This window comes from Talpa europaea, assembly GCF_964194135.1.
Source record: "Talpa europaea genome assembly, chromosome: 15".
Classification (NCBI taxonomy): Eukaryota; Metazoa; Chordata; class Mammalia; order Eulipotyphla; family Talpidae; genus Talpa; species Talpa europaea.
The window spans coordinates 51,572,500-51,599,586 of NC_140083.1; the positions used below are offsets into that span (position 1 = coordinate 51,572,500).

General features: G+C 40.2%; 1 protein-coding gene across 4 annotated transcripts in view; it reads left to right on the forward strand.

The window, feature by feature from the left end:
• The window catches only part of ITPR2 (inositol 1,4,5-trisphosphate receptor type 2), a gene marked incomplete at both ends in the record, with an annotated part of 472,402 nt that overhangs the window by 90,135 nt on the left and 355,180 nt on the right, over window positions 1–27,087 (forward strand). For 3 of the 4 annotated variants that reach the window (XM_084254830.1, XM_084254833.1, XM_084254831.1), the window contains 4 exons: window positions 12,081–12,179; window positions 12,456–12,539; window positions 12,845–12,991; window positions 17,469–17,564. In XM_084254830.1, the coding sequence (XP_084110956.1) occupies window positions 12,081–12,179; window positions 12,456–12,539; window positions 12,845–12,991; window positions 17,469–17,564 (426 nt within the window). The remainder of the gene's footprint in view (window positions 1–12,080; window positions 12,180–12,455; window positions 12,540–12,844; window positions 12,992–17,468; window positions 17,565–27,087) is intronic. The other variant, XM_084254832.1, reaches the window with a different exon arrangement.

Genomic DNA, 27,087 nt, shown 5'->3' on the forward strand with positions numbered 1-27,087 from the left:
CTGTGGTTATGAAGCATGAAAACAACCAAGCTCAGATTGATTTAAAATCATCTTCCAGCTAGAACTAGTGTGAAAGAACTTAACTAATCCTAATATTGGCGGAGTCTTTTACAAGAGAGGCAGTGTTTCCTAATTGCCTGGTCAAAAGGAAGCATGGTTGTAAGGGGAAAGAGAAGAGCTTAAGAATTGTTGTCCAGAGGGGCGGAGCAACATGGCAGCGAGGAGACGCTGCGAGTAAGATCTCCCATTAAAAAAAGTTAATAGGGAGGAAAAGCGGCAGGTCCCAGTGAGAACTGGGACACGGAAGATAAACGGACGACTCCAGCAAACTGCCCGAAGAAGAAAGTTGCCATAAAAGAGGACGAGAAGGGAGGGAAGCGCAGAACCCTGCTCCCCTCCCCCGCCCACAGAGGCGGCACTCTCCGACCGGCAGAGACCAGGGAAACAACAAACCAAAACGCCCAACAAGAAAAACGGATGCAGCAAGCAGGACTGTGAGTGGAAAGGAACTATTTCAGCCACCACACCCCGTGAACGGGAGCTGAGGCGAACCCTGCAGGATCCACCGCGGAGGTGAGCTCCACGCGCCATTAAAGAGCCCCGCCCACCAGGAGGAGACCAGCACCAGCACACAGCCCCGGCCGCCCGGTAAGCTTGTGCGAAAGCGGCACTCGGATTGCAGCTGCCCAGGTCCCCGCGCCTGCGACCTAGGCTTGCGGGGAGACGGCGGAGGCCCTCCCTGAGTGAGCAGGAACAAGGTGCCCAGGCAGGGGAGCGGGATTCAAAAGGTGCCATTCCCGCGCCACTGATCTGGGCTACAGCCCGCGTCCTGGAACTGAGGGCTTTGGAACTGAGACCCGGGCGGAGGCCCTCCCTGGGTGAGCGGGGGCAGGGCGCCCAGGCAGGGGAGCGGGATTCAAAGGGCGCCATTCCCTCGCCACTGATCTGGGCTGCAGCCCACGTCCTGGAACTGAGGGCTTTGGAACTGAGACCCGGGCGGAGGCCCTCCCTGAGTGAGCAGGAACAAGGCGCCCAGGCAGGGGAGCGGGATTCAAAAGGCGCCATTCCCGCGCCACTGATCTGGGCTACAGCCCGCGTCCTGGAACTGAGGGCTTTGGAACTGAGACCCGGGGCACGAAATTAGGGGCGTGGGTTCCCCACGACGGTGGGGCACAAGGCAGACACAGCACCCCAAAGCCGTTGAGGTGTACCCTACCATCCCCGCTCTGCTCCCTGTCCCACGGGGTGGAAAATCAGCTCCCCAAGGGCTCTAGGAGAGATCTCTGGTGCCACCTAGCGACTTGACCCCAGCACAGGCTACTGAAGGAGCTAGTGGCCAGCTGGGGAGTTAGCCCACACCGGGGCCTTCTGAACAAGTAGTCTGAGCCCACAGGGAGAGCGAGCACCCACAGCCGGGGCAGACCAGGCGTGCAGAAGAGTGTGCCTGAGACCAGAAGCACAGGGAGTGTGTCCCACATCACCATTTTAGAACAGGGACATTTCTTCAGTAAAGACTACCTGCAGAAGGCTTCCTCAGGAGCCAGAGGTGAGCAGGGGAAGTTCGCCCACGCCAGACCCCCTCTGGCCTGCAGTCCAAGCCCAGAGGGGAGCAGGAACCCACCGCCGGGGCAGACCAGGCGCACAGGGGAGTGTGTCCCCACATCGGCATTTTAGAACAGGGACCTTTCTCCAGTAAAGGCTGCTTGAAACTGACAGATGACTCCTGGAAGAACCAGAGGGGAACAGAGAAGCCCACCCAAGATGCCGGCAAGTCCCAACAACACACTGTCCCAACGCATACGGCAAATTAGAAAACAGACAGTAGGGAGGAGAAGAACCACACGCAACCTAGCAACTCTCCAGAGAAAAAGCACACCACAAAAAGAAAGCCAGCCCCCAGATTGCAACGACAATAACTTGGAAGAATTTCTGAGCCTTCCAGAAAGAGAATTTAAAATTGCCGTGATTAAAAAACTGACAGAAGTCATAAAGGAAAACAATGATAAGGGAAAAATAATCAACGATCAGAAGAATGCAATTGAGTCCCTAGAGAGGGAAAACAATGGTCAGAAGAAAGAAATTGAGTCCCTAAAGAGGGAAGTAAAAGAAATGCAGGAGATCAAAGAATTAATGGAAGAACTAAAGAATTCTGGGAAAAGCAATGAAAGCAGAATAGATGAAATGGAAGAACGAATAAGTAATCTTGAAGACACAGAAATAAAAAGAACCAAAACAGAAAAGGAAAGAGAAGTACGAAGGAAAAAGAACGAAGAAAGACTTCGGGAACTATCTGACTCCATGAGGAAAGGAAATATAAGAGTTATAGGAATACCAGAAGGAGAGGAGAGAGACGTAGGAACAGAGAAAATATTCAAAGAGATAATTGAAGAGAACTTCCCAAATGTGAAGAAGGAGCTGAAAATTGATATACAAGAAGCAAGAAGAACACCAATCTTCCACGACGAAAGGAAAAATACAGCAAGACACATAATAGTAAAGCTCCCAAGAATCCAGGACAAGGAAAAAATAATGAAGCTGGCAAGAGGGAAGAAACAGATAACATTCAAAGGAAAACCAATCAGGCTGACATCAGACTTCTCCGAAGAAACACTACGGGCAAGGAGAGAGTGGAGGGACATAGTCAACAGACTCCAAGAAAACAGATGCCAACCAAGAATACTCTATCCCGCAAAGCTCTCCTTCCTCTTTGAAGAAAGAATATGGACCTTCCCAGACAAACAGAAACTCCGGAATTTCATTGCAACTAAACCCCCACTCCAAAAAATACTACAAGGTGTCCTAAAGCCAGAACCTCAGAGCGACGAATAACAATGAAAGAAGGCCAAAAAAAAAAAAAAGTTATTAAAAGAATAAATAAATAAAATCAAAGGAAAGACAAACACAATGGCAAATACAGATGTTAACATATCAATATTAACTCTAAATGTAAATGGACTAAACTCTTCAATAAAAAGACACAGAGTTGCAGCCTGGATTAAGAAACAAAACCCAACCTTTTGCTGTCTCCAGGAAACACATTTAGCTACAAAAGATAAAAATAGGCTCAAAGTTAAAGGATGGAAAACAATCCTACAAGCAAATGGACCAAAAAAGAAAGCAGGAACAGCTATACTTATATCAGATAAAACAGATTTCAAACTCAAAAAGATAAAAAGAGACCCCAATGGTCACTACATTATGATCAAGGGGACAATACTTCAAGAAGAAATAACACTCATTAACATATACTCACCAAACGAAGGAGCACCAAAATATATCAGACAACTGTTGTCCTCTCTGAAAACAGACATCAGAGAAAACACATACGTAGTGGGAGACTTCAACACACCACTATCAACAATGGATAGATCAACAAGACAAAAAATAAGTAAAGAAACCAAAGCTCTAAATAAAGACCTAGAGCAATTGGGCTTAACAGACATCTATAGAACACTAAACCCCAAAAAAATGGAGTACACATTTTTCTCAAGCTCACACGGATCATTCTCCAGGATCGATCACATACTGGGGCACAAGACAAACATCAACAGATACACCAAGATTGAAATCATATCAACCATCTTTTCTGACCATGAAGGCATCAAACTAGAAATAAACCATAAAAAGAAGGCAAGGAACTTTCCTACCTCATGGAGATTAAAAACCACACTACTGGAAGACCATTGGACTAATGAGGAGATCAAAGAAGAAATTAAAAAATTTTTTGAATTGAACGACAAGGAGGACACGAATATCCTAAATGTATGGGATGCAGCAAAAGCAGTAATAAGAGGAAAATATATAGCAATAGAAGCTCACATCAAGAAACAAGAAAGAACGCAAAGAAACAACCTAATCTCGAAGCTCAAAGATCTAGAAAAAGAACAACAAAAAAACCCCAAAACCAGTAGAAGAAAAGAAATAATAAAAACCAAAGCAGAAATAAATGAAATTGAAACTAAAAAAACAATCCAAAAGATCAATGAAACCAAGAGCTGGTTCTTTGAAAAAATCAATAAAATAGACAAACCCCTAGCCAGGCTCACAAAGGAAAAAAGGGAGAAAGCACAAATAAACAGGATCATCAATGAAAGAGGAGAAATCACAACGGACACAGCAGAAATCAAAAGAATAATCAGTAACTACTATGAACAGTTATATGGAAACAAGTTTAACAATCTAGAGGAGATGGACAAATTCCTACAACTCTACAATCACCCAAAGCTAGATAAAGAAGAAATAGAACACCTAAACAGACCAATTACAATTAGCGAAATTGAAATGGTAATCAAAAACCTCCCCAAAAACAAAAGCCCAGGACCTGATGGATTTACAAATGAATTCTACCAAACATTCAGAGACGAATTAGTGCCTATCCTTCACAAACTCTTCCAAAAAATTGAGAAGGATGGGACAATACCAAACACGTTCTATGAAGCCAACATTACACTAATACCAAAACCGAACAAGGACAACACAAAAAAGGAAAACTACAGGCCAATCTCCCTAATGAACACTGATGCAAAAATCCTCAATAAAATTTTAGCTATCAGAATCCAACAATGTATCCATAAGATAATTCACCACGACCAAGTTGGATTCATTCCAGGGGCACAAGGATGGTTTAACATCCGAAAATCAATCAACGTTATCCAACACATCAACAAAAAGAAATACAAAAACCATATGATAATATCAATAGATGCTGAGAAAGCTTTCGACAAAGTGCAACACCCATTCATGATAAAAGCCCTTGAAATTCTTGGGATACAAGGAACATACCTCAACATCATAAAGGCCATCTATGACAAGCCAACAGCCAGTATCATTCTCAATGGTGAAAAGCTGAAAGCAATTCCATTAAGATCTGGAACAAGACAAGGATGTCCACTCTCACCATTGCTTTTCAATATAATACTGGAAGTCCTAGCCAGGGCAATAAGACAAGAGAAAGACATCCAAGGAATCCAAATAGGAAAAGAAGAAGTCAAACTATCACTATTTGCAGACGATATGATATTATACATAGAGAACCCCAAAAACTCCACAGAAAAGCTAATTCAACTCATCAATCAGTTCAGTAAAGTGGCAGGATACAAAATCAACACGCAAAAGTCAGTAGCCTTCCTATACACAAACAATAAATCTGAAGAAGAAGAAATCAAAAAGACCATCCCTTTTGTTATTGAAACAAAAAAAATCAAATATTTGGGAATAAATCTAACAAAAGAGGTAAAGGACCTATACAAAGAAAACTATAAAACACTGTTAAAAGAAATAGAAGAAGACACAAAGAAATGGAGAGACATCCCCTGCTCATGGATTGGAAGAATAAACATTATTAAAATGGCCATCCTTCCAAAAGCAATATACAGATTCAATGCTATTCCAATCAAAATTTCAATGTCATTCTTCAAAGAAATAGAACAATTATTGATGAAATTCATATGGAATCACAAAAAACCCCGAATAGCCAAAGCTCTCCTGAAAAAAAAAGAAGGGAATGGAGGCATCAGACTCCCAGATTTCAAACTATACTACAAAGCCATAATCATCAAAACCGCATGGTATTGGAACAAGAACAGACATACAGACCAATGGAATCGAATAGAAAATCCAGAAATAAACCCACAGGTTTATGGTCAACTAATCTTTGACAAAGGAGCAAAGACTATGCATTGGAGCAAAGAAAGTTTGTTCAATAAATGGTGCTGGGAAAACTGGGTCGCTATATGCAAAAGAATGAAGCTTGACCACCACCTCACACCATACACAAAAATCAACTCAAAATGGATTAAAGAACTAGACATAAGACCTGAAACCATAAAATATATAGAAGGAAATATAGGCGAAACACTACGTGATTTGCACATCAAAGACATCTTTACAGACACATCACCCAAAGCAGTGATAGTGAAGGCAAAGATAAACAGCTGGGACTATATCAAATTAAAGAGCTTTTGCACAGCAAAAGAGACAATAACAAAAACAAAGAGAAACCCCACCAACTGGGAGAACATTTTTGCACCCAACACTAATGATAAAGGACTGATCACAAAAATCTGCAAAGAGCTGATGAGTCTCAACAACAACAAAGAAAATAATCCAGTCAAAAAATGGGCAGAAGAGCTTAAAAGAAACTTCTCTGAAGAGGAAATGCAAATGGCCAACAGGCATATGAAAAAATGTTCAACATCACTTGTCATCAGGGAAATGCAAATCAAAACTACCATGAGATACCATCTTACACCAGTGAGAATGGCACATATTAAAAAAACTAGCAACAACAAATGTTGGCGAGGGTGTGGAGAAAAAGGAACTCTTCTGCACTGTTGGTGGGAGTGCAAACTGGTCCAACCACTGTGGAAAGCTGTGTGGAGATTTCTGGACCTACTAAACATAGAGCTTCCATATGACCCAGCAATTCCACTCCTAGGTATTTACCCAAAGGACACAGAAACATCAATTCCAAAGAACACCTGCACCCCTATGTTTATAGCAGCACTGTTTACAATAGCTAAGCTTTGGAAACAACCCAAATGCCCAAAAATAGATGACTGGATCAAGAAGATGTGGTACATATATACCATGGAATATTACTCAGCATTCAAAAAAGATAAACACATGCAATTTGCTGCAACATGGATGGCGCTGGAAGGGATCATGCTCAGCGAAATAAGCCAAAAAGAAAAAGAAAAATACCGGATGGTCTCACTCATAGCAGGAATCTAGAAAACTTAAATAAGGGACCAGGAAAATGAATAACTATAAGAAAGTGAAAATCAAAATCAACAAAAAACTATGAACCAGAGACACTTTTAGGGGGGCGGGGGCGGGAGGGGAGGGATTGGGGTCAGAATGGGGGGCTGCAATTGTATGGGGAATATAACAATAAAATTTATAAAAAAAAAAAAAAATATTGAAAAGAATGAAATTCAAAAATTTAAAGAATTAAAATTAAAACAGAAAAAAAAAAAAAAAAAAAAAAAAAAAAAAAAAAAAAAAAAAAAAAAAAAAGAATTGTTGTCCACCCCTTTGAATTCATAAGATTAACTGAGTCGTGATGATACTTCATTGGCTCTTGGTTCTGCTGCTTCCAGTCCATCCATTTTTTCAAAAAATATTTATTTATTTATGCTTAGAAAAATTGGGGTATAGTTCAGAGGTTCAGTGGGTTAGAGCCTTCACCAGAGACAGAATGGGGAGCAGAACAGGTGGATCTACTGAAATACACTGCTAAGGGGAGCATCGGGTGAGATGGGAGAGGTCTGCTGCGCCATCTGGGTCAGCTACCAGGCTGGGGATCAAACTCGGTTTGTAGTGGTGATAGTGCTGACACTTAACCCCTAGGGCACCAGGGAGGCGCATGCATCTTAATAGATGTTCAGTGTCGGAGGTGCTGACATTGGTACCTGCTTGTTGATGACACTATGCTATGGAATACATGGTGCAGCTTACGGCATGGACATCTTAGTAGTAGCTAAAATATTTTCTGCTACTTTATAAATGAGGGAAGATAAAAATGATGTGAAATAATTTGCTAGGATCGGTGGTTTGATATTTTTGTGTGTGATGGACAAATAAGTAGTGATACTCTCTAGGATGTGGGAGAAGCTTACTGACTGCAGCTGACACTGAATCCTGCATGACCTTCATAAATAGAGCGCCTTACGAATATTGGGTCAGGTGATGAAGAAAAAATAGCCGAGATTTTTGAAAATTAACATTATAAATTCTAAGCAATATAAAAATATAATTATTCTGATGAGGTTTTCTTAATCACAACTTTGATTACATTTAAAATTTCTTGACTTAGAGCTGTCTTCTTTTATAGTGAATCTAATTTTCCAGTGAATTTTGACTTCAAGTTCAGTTCCACAGGATGCGAGCTTCCTGCTTTAATTTGGTTAATAAGTTATCTGGTGACACCCTCTTTCGGTAAGGCTTGGGAGCAGCATGGCATGCAGGAATGTGATGCACTTCTGTCTTGTGAATTCCTTAAAAATTTAGGAATACTTTTTTTTTAATCCTTCTGGCATCAAATATTATGTGCTGTGAGCATGATATATATTTTAATTTCAATGTATCGTTAATTACAATCAACTCTCAATTCTTCAGGGACCCTTTACATGGTTTGTCAACCATATGTCCTCTGATGTCCTTTGGTGCCATTCCTCTGGCCACCTCCCACCAAATTCAGTGTCCCTGTCTTTGAAAGACTTAACTCGGTCTCAAACTCTGAAGGGATGAAATGAAATGATTGAATAAATTGGGATCTTTAGATTAGCTGTGGATTTGTTAACTTATCCTGTCTTGTTGAATGTAATGAACTATTGAGAGAGAGTTGAATGTAATGAACTATTTCAAATAATTACTTGTACTGGGGGTGAAAACCCCAACCTACCACCCAAACACCCATGTTGATGAAGAGGAACGGTGTCATTGTCAAGTGCTCTGGAGATACCCTCCTCCTGAGATGTGCTCCAGAAAGCATGGCTTCAGCAACTTTCTATGTTGCTTTTTTGCTGAAGTAGCTCAATGTCTTTGCTCGCCACTGTATAGCTCTTGTATGTGATTAAGGTTGCTGTGGAAGCATTTGCACACCACACCCCTATATCTGCCATATAAATATTGTATTGTAACCCTCACTTTCTCCCTTAGAAGTAGGTAGTGTATTTCTGAACTACAAGCCCACTGTGTTTTATTGAAGGCATTTGGAAAGGTTATCACTTCATGACTAGCAGTTTCATTTCTACCAATTTTCTTTAAACACATATTAAACTAAGGAAGAGGATTACAAGATTCTGAGGACTTTTAAAATTATGTTTTTAAGTCAGAAGGAGAAAGACAAATACAGATAATTTCCCTCACAGAGGTGGACTAGAGAGAAACAAAGCAAAGGAACAGACAAAGCCAATCCAGCAAGCCCTTGAAATCTGACTGCAGAGCAGAGACTACCAGGAAGGGGGCAGGGAGCAAAGGGGGCAGGATGGGGGCTTTGGTGGGGGACGTGGTAGGATAACATACATCTGCAGAGGTGCAAACCTGTACCCCTAAGATGAGCAATGTTTTAAGTCAGCATTACCTCAATAAGCACAATTCAAAGAACAAAAGAAAATATTTTTTTGACAGTTTATTAAATTGTGATGTTGATTGTATCTAGCAAAATGATTGGCTACAGAATGAAATGAGAGAATAAACCTGCTGGTAGTCTGGGGAGAGAAATGCTCCGTCCTCAGCAATCAGTGGTTTCTACCCTGATTGTCGGTCTTAGAGGATTGTAGGACAGGAAGTTTTTTAAGAAAACAATAGGTTCATGGCTCCCTTCTCTTTCACTCATCAGGTCAGCGCCCCTGGGGCAGTCTTGACCCGCACAGCATTCCTCCTATGATTTGTATGATTGGACGTTAATTTTTCATTTTAAGTGTTGATTTAAGAAGACATTAGTTCTTTGCCATGGTGGTAGGTTTAAAAAATTAGAAAGGGCCAGCTATTTTTTTTTTAAATTGAGTTTTAATCAACTCTTAGGGAAAGAACCTTTTCATAAAGCAAGTTGATTTTGCTATTTTGCGTGTTTGGACACCTTGGACTCTAGGTGAGTCTAGAACCTGGCATTTATACAATCATGTTCTCTTCACTTCAGATGAAGGGCAGTTGATACTGACATGTGTTACTCTTCATTCACAGTCAAATCCCAGCCTAAATCTCTGTGGCAGTTACACAGAATCAACAGGAATGCTTTTGGAATTGCTCTCCGCTCTGCGCTAGGGTGAAGGTTATGTGGCGGAGCATGACCTTGCCCTCGAGTTCTGCATTCTCAGGAGGAATTTCACCCTGACCCGGGGTCCCATGCTATATAATCCTCTGAGAAAATCCTCAAGTCCCATATTTACCAAGTTGTCTAATAAGGTGTAGACTCCCTGAGTAAAAGGTCTGTTTCTTACACACTTTCTCACTCTTCCTGGCACCTCTTTCTGTTCTTTATGTGGCCTATGATTGGGAGCCTGGCTATTTCATTTGCAAGCTCTCCTCAGCTTGGCCAGTACAAGTAAGCACTGCCAAGAACAAGAGGAGAACCTGGAAATGAGTGGATTAATGCTTCATTTTCCTGTGAATACTAATCATGAACCCTTGGAGTTTGAAATATTTTAGCTAAATGGCTGACCCTGAATGGTATTTTGAACTAAATATAGTACCTAACCCGAAGCTTACAGGCAACTGTAGCGACATAGTAGGTATTCACCAATGGCTTGAGGGGCATCTAGGAAATGCTTTTAATTGGAAAGTCATAGCTAAAAATATGTCATTATCTTCAATTACTGGTGAATATTTACATGCTGCAGACAAGGATGGCACAGTAAACCAAATCCCCTTATTCTTCAGGAAGTTGAAAGACCAGGTGTACCCCTGGCAGGATGTGGGTAACTTCGCAGCCTTTACTGTGGCTCTGAGGCTTAGAACTGCTGTGGTGTCACGTGCAAGAAAATGGGGTTTGTCTTCTGAGGGGATGTTGGAAATACATTTCTGTCATGTTGATCTTCAGTTGCTTTTTGTTTGTAATTTAAAATAGGTCCCAATTCATGTTTAGAAGTTAGAAACAGTGTAAAGACACATTGTGAAGTGATTCTCCCCAATTCTCATTTCCTCCTTCCAGTTAACCTCCTGCCAGGTAACCAGGGCACACACTCTGACTCTCTGCCTCCTGAGATAGCCCAGCTTTGTTCCCTCATGCTCTCTCACTTAACACTGTTTCTGCATGATCTTTCCTTATCTGTATACAGAAAGAGTCTGTGGTAGGTCTTGGTGAGTCCCGGCATTTGTCTGATGATTAACTTTGCCGGTGAGTGATGGATGGAGACCAGTCCTGTAAATGACAGAGCTGTTTCTGCAAACTGAAGATCACCTTGTGCTTGACTAGTGAGGTTAGGACTGTCATGCTTGAGTTTCCCGATACAGTTTGTGACAGCAGTACTATAGATGAATTATCAACTACATCTAAAAAAAGGTTAATTTATATTGAAAATATGGCATTGCATTCATTCAATGTTGGTCTAGGTTAAAACACAGGGAGAAGTCCTGTTTATTTTTTTTTTGTCAGAATCCTAACTTGTTTTACAATTACCTATCAAACTAATCTCTTCCAATATTCCATTTGGTATGAAAAATGCAAAGGGAAGGCAGTGGTTTTCATTTCTGAGATGATGAACAGTTCTATAGATAACAGAGTTGGTACTACAGTAACAAATATTAGAGCAGAACTTGACCACAAAAGTGATTTTCATAACTACACAATTTAACTCTATCCATAAGAAAGCATAACTTAATTTCCTCACAATTTGAATTGTGAATAAATTTACTTGAAGATAACATTGACATTGTTGATGATAGCATAAATAAAAAAATCAGCTGAGGCTTAGTTCTCTAGAGCAGTTTTTATTAACTGATTTTAATTTTTATTTAAAAGGAACACCAGGTTTAAGGAACAATACTCGTTTTGGGTGTTTAAGATAAAAGTGAGTCATCTGTCTGAGGCCCCAATAACAACAAACTTTTTTCTGCAAGGTCATACCTATTTTGCATTTCCTATATTCAGTCCAGCTGACATTAGCAAGTTTAATAAATTTCCAAGGTTATGGAGGAGAGGTGCCTTTACTCCCAGAGATATTACAAATATTTAAAACCACTCGCACTTGGAGTGGTTCTTTGTGCAGACAGATAAGTTTTTGTGGCAGACACATTTATTCTCACTTCTATGCTCATGGCATAACCTGCTACAGAGGGGTGGTGACCTATTTATCAATGGTCAGAAAGCTCTCTTTGAAATGAGGACAAATAGGAAAAAGATCTACACTAGCTTAATGAATCCAGACTGACACAGTCGCTGTGAGACATTATGGGATCATTTGTCAGAAGACCTTTTGCCTCAGTGAGAAAAAGGAATGGAAATAAAATTTGTATGGGGGATGGGTAGGCCAGCTGTTAGGTCAATAGCAAGGAGTTCTATGTAGTTATTTTTAGCTTCAGTGATAGCATCCTGGATCCATGCAGCATCTCAAGTGAAATTTATTTCTGATTTCTAGATTGTTGTAGGAGATAAAGTTGTTTTGATGCCTGTGAATGCAGGACAGCCTCTACATGCCAGCAACATCGAGCTTCTGGATAATCCAGGGTGCAAAGAGGTAAGTTCAGGAGGAAAGGAATTTTCTCTTGAGAGAAAAAAATCACATAGTTTCTGTGTTATTGTCCTGAGTGTAATTCTACTTAAGTTCAATCATTTTCCTCAGGTAACTTCAGGTAACAATTAGCTCTTACTATTTTGAAATAGTCCTTTGAATATATTTGTGATCAAAGTACATTGTCCAAAGCTGTCCTCTTACACCTTTTTACTGGGGAAGGAATGACTTCTGGTATAATGTGGAATCTGCAGTGCTAATTTAACATTTTCTTGTTGCTAGGTGAATGCTGTTAATTGCAACACTAGCTGGAAAATCACATTATTCATGAAATATAGTTCCTATCGAGAAGACGTGCTAAAAGGAGTAAGTGTGTGCCCCCTAGGACATTTGCTGGAGCAATAAAGGTGGTCGCATTGAACTTCTTGGTGCAACACCTGGGTATACACCCGTGTTCTTAACTTGGCACATTGACTGCATACCTTATCCTTGTGGGGAGTGCTTCTATAACCCTCCTCACCCACCCCATATTTTAAAATGTCTAAAATAATTACAAACTAGGTAACAAACAGGAATGTCTCAAGTACCAAAATCAGAAAGAGCCCCTTTTCTCTTGTGTATTTGTTCAGACTTGGGTTGGAAATACACTGTTTCTTGATCTGTTTTTCTAGGGCGACGTTGTTAGGTTGTTTCATGCCGAGCAAGAGAAGTTTCTGACTTGCGATGAATATGAGAAAAAGCAGCACATTTTTCTTCGCACCACCTTGCGCCAGTCAGCTACTTCTGCCACGAGTTCCAAAGCACTCTGGGAAATAGAGGTGAGTTGGGGCTTTCGAGCTCAAAGTGCTACGAGTCACTAGGCTGTATGTTCTTACTGTTATAGGCATCCTTTATAAGAATCCCCTGAAATAATGATTATTGTGAACCAACTGTATCCCTTCATTGGTATGACTGTTAAAGTTCCTCTCTCCTCTCTCTCCTCTCTCTCCCTCCCTCTCTCTCTCTCTCACACACACACATACTCTTTAAGTCCTGGTACATACAGGATTTTGCTTTTTAAAAGTCCATTGTAAAATGTTGTTAAGAATAATGAGTCACTATTGCCCTCTACAAGCAATGTTCCTTAAGTTGCATCTTGATTTAATGGACCTTTAGGCTTATTGATTCTCAACCATTTAAAACCCATCATTCCCCTTTCACAGTGTGCTGTGACTTTTAATTTAATATCCTGTATCATCCTGCTTTAAAATTAATAAAAAAACTAAAATTTAGTATAAAGAAGGAATGAAAGGAAAGTAACGTATAAAAAAATAGTATGTATTTCAGCATGTAAATAAGTGCTTTAGGAGATAGGCTATTTATCTGTCCCTGATGACTATATTTGGACTTGAGGGAAGAGGGAGAAGAGAAGCATCAGGAAACATTTTATACATGTGCAAAAAAGTGAAAATGCCCTCAAATAATTACTGTTAGGAGAAGTAATACAGAACAGACCTATTTGTATATTGGTTTTTAAAAAAGGGAAATGACCATAATTGAATCTGTAAAAGCATGACAAATCATATATAGATTATTGAAATGGAGAAAGTGAGCAGGTATGATGTTTATGCAAATGAACTGAGTCTTAATTATAAATGCAGCATCCAAATAATTCAAGTTATTATACAACTTAGAGATAAAATGCTACCTCAAAAAATCTTCTACCTGGAAACTTCACTCCATGTTGTGGTACACTTTTAGTCTCTAGCTTGCAGGAAAGACCCTACTTTTCAACAAATTTGAAGACCATGTCCTGCAACAGGTGACAGGGACTTGAAGGGGAGAGAATAACCTCCCCAAAGCCTTGTATTACTCTTCCTGTAAGTGTGCTTCTCCGCTTCCCATATCACAGTGAGACCCAGTAATCCCCGCACAATACAAGATTAAAACAGACATTTACACAATGTTTATTTCTTGTTGTATTAAAAAGATTTTTTAAATATAGGGATAGCAATAATGTGAGCTCTCATTTAAGAGCTTGAATAATGAAATACAGTGAGTTTCCTGCCTTTCTTGTAGCTCTTGTGAATATTTACTATTCTTTTTATAAATTTTGCTGTAACTGAATTGAAAACATTCCCAACAAAGTACCTAGTTGGAAATTCAGTAATGCATTAGGCAGTCAGAATGGAGAGGGTGAATAAATTATTCAGTAATTTTGAGGTAATGTCTGATTTCATTTACTCATCCCTCTTTGTATGCATTTTTTTTAAAATTGTGGGACTGCTCAAGTAACTTGACGTAAGGTCTTCTTTGTGTGATTATGTATTGAAATATTACCTATTTATATTTGTGGTAGGTAGCTCAAATATTTCTAAAATCCAAGAAAAGGGAATGTTGTCTTATACATTTTATAACATCCTGATACTGGAATGAAATGGAGATAGTAGAGGAAAACTGCAGACCAGTATATTTCCTTACGAATATTGATGCAAAATGAGCTTCAGCAAAATACTAGCAAATGAAATTTAGCAAAACATTACATATTGTTACACTGCATGGAGAGGGGCACCTCAAAATCCCCAGACTTAACATTCTAAATAGGTTCTGCCATCCACCTCATTAAGACAAAACATACTCTAGTGTGTAAGACATTTAATAGAAAGGAACTTTAAGACAAGTAGTGTGCAACAAAGAAAAGACAAAGAATATGGTTTCCAAATCAAGCAACCAGTTACCCATCCCTCATGGGTAAATGTCCAGCCAAACAGGGTTAGCCCAAAGCAAGACCTGAAAGCTGCCACTAGTCTAGAGCACCTTTCAGCGGGGACCCAGAGAAAAGGTCAGAAACAGCCAGACAAGTCTGGAAGGAAAAGAGCAAAATCAAAATCAAAGCTGCCATTGTTAACCTCCCATGGTCTCTCACCCACATCTGTTTCAGCCAGTCCAAGGCCAAGAAGCAAGCACAGCTTCTTCACATGTCTCTCCACTCCATGTGCTTCCTCCAGGTCTCCTTCTTGCTCCCCATCCTTCTTCCTTCCTTCTCCAGTCTCCTCTCTAACTTCTTCTCCTCCCTGCTCAGCTCCACCTTCCCTTGGGTGGGGCAGGGAACCTGGAACTTCCCCTTTTCCTGGGGCCCACCATGTTACATACAGTATGATCAGGTGGGGTTTATTCCAGGGATGTGGGGTTGGTGATGGGACATTGAAAAGGCTTGGCTGTGGGACGTTTTTCTGTTCTGTGCTGTGTCTACCAGGCATGAGTCAGGAAGCCTGAGCATCAGGTATTTCAAGCAGGGATGTATTTCCTATAGGAAACGAGGCTTCAACATTATTAGAAGGACTGAATCTTTAGACCTCTCTTTGGGGTGTTGGGGCTCCTTGCCTACCCCTCTCTGGAGGAACCTACCTTGGCCAGATGCTACCCTTCTTACTAGAACCTTCTATTTTCCTCTCTCTCTTTTTTTTTTTTTAAGATTTATTTATTTATTTATACAAGAACCAGGGTACAGGCCAGATGCACGGGAGGCTGAGAGGATTCACCAGAGACAGAGTGGGGAACAGAACAGGCAGACTGACCAAATACACTGCTGAGGGGAGCAGCGGGAGAGACAGGAGAGGTCCGCCGTACCATGTGAGATCCTCACTGGCTGGCTGGGATCGAACCGGCACTGCAGAGGCTGTGGACAGCTTCACAGCACTGCCCTCAACCACCTGCACCACCAGGGGAGGCCCTATTTTCCTTTCTAGCAGTGTTCCTTAGGACCCTGCTGGTTTGGGATATAGGGGAGCACGGGATACTCAGAAGGTGCCCCAGACAATACCTACCATGGGGTGAGCTCTCCTGTGAATCACAGGATATGTAATATCTTGGCCCATTAATGCCAAAGCATCCTCCAGAATCACTTTAGTGTGGGGAAACACACTCCCTTTCCTGTCTACACATTGTCCCTTGGGAGGATTCTTTCCTGGCTAGACCTCTCTCTAGTGTAAGGATAGTTTTAGCCTGGGATTCATGTTGATTAGCTGCAACTTATTTGTGTATGCAAACTGTGTGTGTGTTGTGTGTGTGTGTGTGTGTGTGTGTGTGACAACCTATAGATTTTTCATATTCTCAAAGGTGCCTGTACCTCCCCCAAAGGAGTAACAGTTCAAACATTGATGAGATCACAGTAGCTGGTGTGATCAACGAAGAAGTTTGATTAGAGAAGTTGTCTTTGAAAGATGGGTCGATTTTAAAGTCTCAGGGAGAGTGTTTTTATAAGACTTCATCTCCTTTGAAGTGTTTTTATAATTAGTATGTTATTTGACCCAATGAAGTAGAAGACGGAAGCTGGAGTGCAGCAGAAGGCACTGGGAAGTCATATACAGTAGCATGCAGCCCTGGAGGCTGGGACAGGAGCTGCAGTGGCTGTGAATATTATAAAAAGAAGGTGATCTGTGGAGGGAGAATAATGAACTAGATTCCAGCCCCTGAGATATTTAAGCCTTGTGATCTTTAGTCTTCACTGCAGTCTTGTGAATTAAGCCCATTTTATACACAAAGATGCCCACTTACCTGTCTTAAGTTACTTGCTCTGATCCTAGCACAGTCATTGGCAGAACTGGGCTCAGGCATCATCTGACTTAAAACCTGAGATTGGTTTCTGCACCAAGACACCCATCATAATCAGCTGTTTCTGACCTTTGGCTGCTTTTCTGTAAGCAGCGTCTGGGGCAAGCCAGTTCAAGGGCAGGTATCAAAGGTCTTGGCAGTAAAATCACCCACGTGAAAGGGCCAAGATGAAGTTAGCCCAGACTCCAGGCCTTGGCTTTTGGGTGTGCTCTCCTGTACTTTCTCTGTGTGACTGTCTCCTCCTCTGGTTTCAGCTCTCCTGTCCTGAGAGAGGCTGTCTCATTGCCATACATACCTTAGCCTGCTCTGTTTCACCACACACTCTGTCCTTCCTGGCACTTGCCAGTCCCTTTTGGTTGAAAGTGCTGGTCGTATTCATTGCTTTTTTCCAGTTGCTTGACACTTACCAAACCTGTTGAGTAAGTGTTGGATAACAAGTGGGGAAAGCCCACCATTTCTCCAATGTTGTCCTGGGACACATGCTTTTTTGGAGCAAGCTGTGCTTGCAGATGAAGGACGTACACAATGAGCTAGCTGTTATAGCTCTTGCTCCTTTATGGAGAGTTTCGTCTTTTTGCACCTGTGCTCTCAAGAAAGCATTACATGTGACAAGACAGCATTCTAGAGGGGGCATGCCAGGTAAGCTCGTGGCCTTTACTTGCTGAATTATCTGTCAGCCCTTGTCGTTCTTTCTGTCTGTAGGTTGTTCATCACGACCCCTGCCGTGGGGGTGCAGGACAGTGGAACAGCTTGTTCAGATTCAAACATCTGGCCACTGGAAACTACTTAGCAGCAGAGGTAAGGCTAATGATGACAGTGCTGTTGTGTCTCTGACTCAAATGGCAAAACAGGCATTGGGCTTCTCCAGAAGATGGGTTTGTCAGGACAGTCACTATTGAAGTGTGATTATTGTCTGTCAGGTTGTGAATTGGCATGTAAATTATTCTTCAAATGTAAATGTTCATTCAAGCCTCAAAATAATCTTTCTCTTAAGATCTAGGCCTGCAGCAGAACCCTGTGGTTGGTGATGTAAGGACGATGGGGGCGTGGTGTGTGGTTTGCATCTCTGTGTGATGGCCAAGCATTTCTATTTAGCGTTGTCACTCTGAGAATGTCTTCCCTGGAGACAGGATCAGCTCCTTGTCAATGTGGATAACCATGATGATGTCAGGCTTGTCTTCTGTTGCCACCATTCCCACATGGGTGACTTTTGTGGTTCAAACCAGCGGAGTGGAAAAGATTTTCTTCCTGAGACATTGAACTGTCCTAGAACTGGCAATTCCAATGGTAAAAACCTGTGAAGATCTTTGTCTACTAAAGGCACTTGACAATCAAGAGGAAAAAAGGGGTGGGACAGATTAACTGCATAGAATTTTAAGAAATTACTTAGTTTGATCTCATTTAACAGTAATATTAACACTCATATTCAGATGTATGAAAATACTCAGTTTATTCTACTCTCCTCAACTCTGTTTCTGTTTTCCATCTTAGACTTTCTTCTGGGACTTTAAACTAGAATTTAGTCTTAGAACTTTTAGTGTTACTTATTTGACTTTTGGCTTTGAGTGTGAGGTAAGGGAAGGATGTGAGGATAAAGAATTGATGAGAAAAAGTGTGGAAACAAGAAATTTCTATAAATGTGTCAACTCCTGTCTACACTCAGTGCCATTATTTTGTCCTCTCTGCTAATCTATCATAGATTTTTCCATAGTAGTTACCATCTGACTTACTGTACCTTTTGTTGTGACTTTCTCTACCAGTAGAATGTACACTCTCTGAAGTGCAAATACATTTATTTTAACATCATTGCTTATACCTGATACTTAAAAGCCTTTAATGAATATGTTTTTGAATGAATGAATGAATGAAGAAGCTTAGAGAATGAGGGGAAGAACATTATAGGATTTGTATCTGAATCCTGGATAATTAATCTCTCTAAGCTCCAATTTCTGGAAAATGGGGATAATCACAATATCTAATAAGACTATTAACAGAATTAAATGAGGTTACATGCTTGGCACAATTCTTAGCTTATAATAAGAATCCAGTAAGTGATACTGACAGGACTAATTTTTCCACATGACAAATAGGGATTAGGATTAGTGATACTGACATGACTAATTTTTTTAATACGATAAATAGGGATTTTTCCTAATTTTATAAATATCTGATTCATTTATTAGTCTGTTCAACTAAGTAAGATACAGCTTTGGACTTTATACTATAAATGCTTTGGGTTGTTTATACTATAAATGCTTTGAAGTAATTTTTTGGCAAAGTAATCCTTTGAAGCAAAAATAAGCAGTAGAGAATCTTGTTTGAAATAAGAATTAGAAAAGGCTATGTGTTTTATAAAAAATAAGAACTCGGAATTAAAATTCCCTTGAATTCTTTGTTATATTAGTGGTTCTTTTCCTTAATTCACTTTTTAGTCAATGACTGTTTTAGCTAATGATGTTCTGTAGAAAACTGACATGATTTATACATTATTAGTTTTCTTGGTTAATTTCTATAATTAAAACTTGTATCGTTTGATACATTCAAATAATTATATTATTAAGAATGAAATGGTTTATTAATGATAATGAAAATCTAAAACCTCAATACATTAATGAATTCATTAAAAACTGAAAAATAGAAAGCAGGTCATTCTTTGAAAGTCCTGTCTTTTTATTCTGTCTCCAGAGAGAACATGACATTAAATGCCAGATGCTATTTTGTCCTCTAAAGAATTTGGTGTATTTGGAAGATGTTTTCTTTGACCTTTTATACTTTTTCACAGTATGCTTCAAGATGGAGAATTTCAGTTTGGACACATATCTGAAAATGGGAGACTAGGAAGCTATTTTCTATCATGTATAACAGAATAGATGCTTCTGTGTAGTCTTCTAACATCAAATCAGAAATCACCATCTCAAATACTGACATCGAAGATGTAAAGACCCAGTGTTCTGCTTCCTTCTCTGCCCGCAGCCTTCTCTATTGGCTGTGCACATATCGACACTAAGAAACACATATCAAAGAGGACATGCGATCTTAGAGAAAATGTTTGCTGACTTCAAATATATTTATTCACAGATGTATACAGGGAGGGGCCTTAAATTTCCTGTCTCAGTTGAGTGTAGACAGAATTTTTTTTTTTTATAATCACAGTTTTTTAAAATTTTTAAAAATTGTTTTGTGGGCCTCCCCTGGTGGCGCAGCGGTTGAGTGCTAGGCTGCAAGGCTGCCCGCAGCCTCTGCAGTGCCGGTTGGTTCCCCGGCCGCCGGCGAGGGTCTCACAAAAAAAAAACAAACAAAAAAATTAGTATATATTTTTACATCATTCTTCATTTTTACAGTCTTGTCTCAGGATGGTTGTCTTATTGGTGTCGAGTGTCCAGAAGTTTGGTGAAATTAGTGATTGTCATTTATTATCACCACTTGATTAAAACATTGATTTACAATTTCATAACAGGTGGTAACCAGCTTCTGACAGCAATTGAAAAATGATTGTCCTTTTATCATTTGGCTTATAAAAAATGCTCACATCTTATTTCAAAGACTTATTTGTCGCATTGAGGTGGGGCAGGGGTTCCCAACACTGAGTTGTAAATGACTAGCATTATTTGTTTTATTGTACTATACTCTTCTTCTTAGGTGAGAAAAATATCTCACTGGCTTTTGCTTATTTTGCTTTTTCAGTTTTATCTCTAGTATCAAGATATTACTTAAAAGTGAAAACATACATCTGTGAATAAATATATTTGAAGTCAGCAAACATTTTCTCTAAGATCGCATGTCCTCTTTGATATGTGTTTCTTAGTGTCGATATGTGCACAGCCAATAGAGAAGGCTGCGGGCAGAGAAGGAAGCAGAACACTGGGTCTTTACATCTTCTAGAAGTCCAGAGCTTGACTAGGGCTGAAGATGTAGCGATGATCTTCAGCATGGATGTCTCATCAGCAAGTATGGAGAGTGGTGGGCTATGTGAAGACGGAGCCTTGAGTGTGTCCAATTTGAAGGGTGGATGTAAGATGGGAGACTTGAGAGGTCAGAGAAGCAGCTGGAAAATCAGATGGCTGAATCACAAGTGCTCAGCCAGGGAGGATAGAGTTTCAAAAAGGAGGAAGTGCTGCTGAAAATGCATTTACAGAATTGGGCAAGAAATGGTCATCTGGGACTTAGGGCACGTACATGGGTGCAGACTAGCATGTAGGGTGGAGAAAGAAGAAAGATGCTGGATACCTGTGGACCGGGTTCCCATGTCAGGGCTGTGAAAGGGAGGAAGAAAGAGTCCAGTTACACTGGTTTTTGTAAAGTGTATTTATGTAAGATGATTGAGAGCTCAGCAGTTTTTGCCTTAAAGGGAAGCACCTACCAGGGAGCAGGATTTGGTGGTCTTTTGCTCTTTACCATCGGGTTTCCTACTCGCAACAGGCTTATCTGTAATTTGAAATGTTACTCTATTCTACTTTAGGCATTTTGGGTGGATTGGATTATGTAATTCAAGAATTGCCTTTGTGTTTGGGGTATTTATATTGGCCAGTGTATAGTGGGAAGGGAAACCCTAATGTCTGCTCTTTAGTCTATGGAACTATGAGCAAATAATTAACCTCTCTGAACCTCATTTCCCTTGTGTGTGAATCGGAAAATGAAAATATTAAATGGGATTACTTTGGAATTAAAGAAGATAGAGAATGTTCAGAACTCTCCACAAAATGTATTCAGTGTATTAATTCCCTTCATATCCATTGAGAGAAAGGAGAGAGTAAATGTGGATACTGATATGGTGATGATTCAAAACTGGTATTTCTTTGTCACTGAGTTTTAACTAAGGGCTGGGGAGGGATCTAATCTGCCTATCTGGAAAAGATTAGCTCCTGTGTTTTGACGTAGGCAGAACTGCCTCATGGAGACATAAAATAGCCTTCCAGGAAAACCTATAATCCATTGAACAGTTCATATGTCAGGCATAACACATGAGCCAGCCGGTCACTTCTGTGATTTGTAGACATTTTCATGAGATTGCACTTCATCTGTGGGGTAAAGTATCTAAGTGATAATCTAGGAGAAGCTGCTTAGAAGACTGTCCATGCCATGGATTATTGGAATGTTTGAAGATATATTGCTTTTACTTTTCTAAGTTCCTTTGATCAAATTTTCTAGAGCAGAAATGAAGATTCTTTTGAATAACTTGAAATAGTTTTTTTTTTTTTTCGGCTGTCTATGAATTTGAGTTATTTCAAGCTATTGCATGATAACTTCACTTGGGACCTTAGAGGATAGTGCAATTAGAATTTTACAAGGCTTTGGTTCTGAGTTATGCCACAGTTTTCTTTCCTGCTGTTGAGATGGCTAGAAAGTCCTCCCCTGGGGGGAGGATGTGTTTCTGGCATGTCCTGGGCTGTTTTGCAGCTCATATCTACATCTCTTTGTTCACCTGTGGATGATGCATATCTTTGCAGCAGTTATTTTGTTCCCCATGAGGAAAGGCTCATAGCTGTTTTGTTCACAGTGCCTGGCCTTTAACTTGCATTCATAATCAATATTGGCGGATGGGAAGGGTGAATTGCAGATGCTGTGAAGCTGTAAATCCAATCAGTTCCCTAACACAAAAGGAAACCCAGGTTCAAAGAGATGATTAATTTTGTCCAAAGTTGAAACACAAGCTGATGACAGCATTTGGGCTGAATGCTGGACTTGACTGCTTCCTCTGTATCAGTGGTTCTCAAGCAGGGTGATCTCACCCACCAGGAGGCATTTGACAGTGTCTGGAGACACTGTTGTCGTCATAAGTGGAAAGAAGAGCTACTGGTATCTAGTGGGGAGAGGCTCCAGATGCCTCCACATATCCTACAGTGCACACATAGGGCCACCGTCACTACCCAGAAACATCTGATCCAAAATGCCAAGAGTGCTGGCAGTATCTACACGATCATTTATCAGGTAGATGTCATCATTCATTGACTGCCTACTAGGTGGGAGCAGTATTGCAATATTGTAAAGAAGACAGAGGTGATTAACATGCATTGCTTGTCCTAAGAGTTTGGGAGCTAGAGGAGAATGATACTAACTCAACTACTAATTATCTCTGTTAGTCGTTTCTACCATAATGACATCTCTGAGATAGCGGCTTTGTGTAATCTTTAGATTATCTTGTGTAGGTTATTTAAAATCCTACAGTAAGTTTAAATAAGCACAAATGAGAAAAAAGTCCCTAAAATGTACTTATACATATGGTTCCTAAACATGATACTCTTTTAACCAGTATTTACTGAGGGGCTAAGTTGTTCAGAAAAATAAGATAAACCTATTGTCTGTGTCAAAATGAAGGGGGCAATGTCCAAAGGTATTAGATCCTCTCATATGCTCAAGATTCTATAATCTAATTAGAGACACAAAACACACAAACTGTAAGCTATTAAAGATTTGTTCAATGAATTATGGGTAATATCTAGGTCATGATATGATCAATACTGTTCAGATTTTATTTATTTTTCTTTTTAAAGATTTATTTATTTATGCATACAAGAGCTGGGGTACAGGCCAGAGGTGGGGAGGGGGGTGAGAGGATTCACCAGAGACAGAGTGGGGAACAGAACAGGCAGATTGACTGAAACACACTGCTAAGGGAAGCAGCAGGTGAGACAGGAGAGGTCTGCTGCGCCATGTGGGCTGCTCCCTGGCTGGCAGGGATTTGAATTCATGCTGCAGAGGCTGTGGACATCTTCACAGTGCTGGGCTTAACCCCTTGCGCCACCAGGAAGGCCCTCCGATTTGGTGAGATACTAAAGTTAATCCAGGTTTAGAAATGGACCCGTCTTCAACTTAAAGATCTCTAATAGTATAATTTGAGAGAATTCAATATGTGTTTTTGAGAATCACACTGCTGGAAACCCATGGAGAGATGGGCCACAAAGTGTTTTATTGTGAATTATGTGGTAAAGCCACCTTTGGCTCCGTGAGATAATGAATTATCTTGCCATTTCTGTAGCTTCTTGTCTTGTCAGTTTCTATGGCCACACCTGCTAATTAGATGATACAGGAAAGGCAGCCAGTTCTGTGTTTTTGCCTTTAATACACAACACAGTTATTTGTACACTCACCGCCTTTTGCCATTGATTTTTTGCTTGTGTACTCTTATTGGTACAGGAGAGTTCACACTCTTATCTATAGAGGGGAAGGGAATTTGATCCTATTTTGAATAGGATTAATGGGAGTCTTGGTAAAGAATTCTTACATAGCCCTGGGAAGAATTATAAGCAAAGCATCGTAATTTCTGGTGTACTGATTCCTGTTTTTTTTTCTTATTGCTAAGGCAGTAAATTTGAAGATCCTTTCCAAAACAAGATTGATGGAGTAGTGCAAATTAATTTTATTTGTTAAAGATTTTATATTGCCTTTTTAAAGACAACTAGCTTATTTGTTTGTAGATGGGCCAACCTTCCACCAGATGGCAGTAAATACTTATTTCCTAGCTATCCCATAGCCTTTGGATTTGATTAATTAATGTAAACAACTTAGTACTTAAGAATCTGTGTGTTTTTATAGAAGCTTATGATTATTAGGGTTGTAGTTTAAAATATCCTTATGTTTAGTTCTAGGTTAAATATATTAGTTGTAGCATATGAAAAGAGACTGTTTTGAGTGTATATTTGTGTACTTGTGTATATACATACACACAGATATCCAATGCATACATACCAGCCCTTATATCACATATAAATATTATATATCAAAATAAAAATTGTGCCAGGCACATAGAAAACCTATTTTCTTCATTTCCTCCTCCTTCTCTGCTAGTTATATCTGTCTGTCCTTCAAGGCTTATCTCAAATGCTCCCTTCTCCATATGAATAATTTGAATAATCCTTGAATGAATTTGCCCACCTTCCTAACATTATCTTTCCTTTTCCTCCTGTGCTTCATTCCCACTTCCCCTTCCCCGCCCCTTCATTTTCCTGAGTATAATATGAAAAATCCTTTAGAAAGGCATGCATGATGATTTTCTAACTTTTTAAGATTGTGCATAATAAAATCGATCAATACACTTTGTTATGAAGAGTAACGTATTTCTTTTAAGAAAATGAACCTGTCTTGTGGACTTACAAGGTTTTGGTCTTGCTACCTTGCTCCGTGGAAAGTTGCATTGATTGTGGTGCAATCTCAATTGTGCACTCTCATTTATGATATTTGTGCACTCTCATTTATGATGTGGTGCACTCTCATTTATGATATTTCTCTCTCCCTGTCACTTTTTCTTCTGATGACTTGTCACATCTCTATTTGACTTCTTTCTGACCCTCTTTGGCCATTGAGATGAGGACTCCCTTAAAAGGTTAGTGGTGAGCATTTGCCTTTTATTCTGTTCCTGCCCCTCACTGCCAAGCAGCAGTGGGCTATGCATTTGACCTTGGATCTCCTACTGCCATTGAAATGCAATAAATACATCTAAAATTGAGTTGTTTCCCCACAAAATAGTGAATTTTCTTAGAGTTAAAAACTTGAGAGACAGGATAAATATATTTTTGTTTACACATTGCGAGTCTACTGATTCTGTCTCTGTAAAATCTTTCACATCTGCTTTCTTCTTTCCTTTTAGCATGATTTTTTTTTTAATGAAAACTCATCCTGTTTCTGCCTTAGAGGCTAACAACACACTCTCTGTCTCCCTCGTGGATGCCTGTGAGCAGAGCTGACTCTAGTGCCCATCCCAGCCCGAGAACTCTGGCTCTGATTTTTTTTTCCAGCATGATTATTTTTGTTGGGGCTCTCCCACTTCTTGTTCAAACCACTACTTTTGGTTACTTTGCTTTTGCCATCTGCCTCCATCTCCTACTAACCATGGCCAATTGAAGATTTTTAATGTGCCATTTCTGCAAACATTTTCCCAGTGAATATATACATCCACTAGCCTGTGGCATAAAGGCCCATTGGTGTGAGCTGGTCTTCCATTCTGCCTTGGCTACACCACTCCTCTTCACAAAGGCAGCAGGGACAGATATCATGGGCTGTCCTAGGGGCCATGCAGGGGGGCATCATTGATCTGTGCTCCCGAATAGCTCTGTCTCCTAGGCCAGGAGACTGCACCTCCCTCTTCCCTGGGGAATCCCTTCTACTAGGACAATGGTAAGGGGTAACTGGTTACCCTAGAAAAGCACACACAAGGTATTCATAAGTGACACTGGCTTGCATTCTGGGAGGAGTCTCACTTTCTCATCTGTATGGATTAGCTCTCCTGCAAGCCTGTCCTCTTCCTTGCCTCCCTCCTTCCCTGCAAGTTACAGGTCTATCTGTCCTGCAAGGCTTATCTTGAATGCTACCTTCTCCATGAATAATTCTTGAATAAATTTGCCCATCACTGACCCCTCCTTCCTCTGACCTATATTATTATAAATTATTCATTCTGGTCTTATATCTGTTGTCACATTCTATTTTGTGTTACCGCTAACTCTATTAAATCTTATTTTCCCTGCTATATTGTGAGGTCTGTGGTCAGGGACCACATTCCCTTTTCTTTGCTGAAATACCATATGCTGCAAAACTTTGCCCACGGTAGGTGCTCTATTAATATTTATTGAATAGCACATTAGATCTCTCACTCCAATGCCAAATTTCTAATTTATTTTTTAACATAAGGAAATATTCCTTTAAGAGTCCTAAAAGATTCAGCAATCTCTACAAGACCATGCTCTTTTCCCCTTCTTTAGAATTAATATATTTATTCTATTCCTCCTCAGCCTAATTATTTTTATATTATACTAAGAGAAGGAAAAGAGTATAATTACAGCATATGTGAAAATACATTTATTTGCTCATTCATTAATAATTGGTGAATTTATATAGCTAGAGATTTGTTTGGGTGGCTTCCTCTCCTCTTTCTCATTACTGCCCTATATTAATTATTAAAAAAAAACCACTTTGTAGACCAAGAGACACAGATGAGACAAATTTAACTGATTGGCACCATCTTTAGCTATGTTGCCAACACATGAATATGCAGAACTTAATTATATGTAATCAGTATGCTCAGCTTCATCTCGGTTTGCCGAAGGAGGACCCTGGTTTCCATGGGGGTAGGGGGCGGCGAGGTGACCTTTCCTATGGACCCTGGTTTTCCCTTAGAGAGCAGGGTCTCAAATTCCCTCAGGGAGTCGCCTGGTCAATTCTAAAAGGGAGAGAGTTGAAGAGTGACTTTTCGAAAGTCGCATTGCCTTTTGGGGTGGAATGTGATCTGTGTTTCAGAGGGCATGTGTGATTTTTGGTTGATTGTGCATTCCTGATTCGGTGTATGATTTCGTGTGGATACATCAAGGTGCATTTCCAGCATGAATTTACA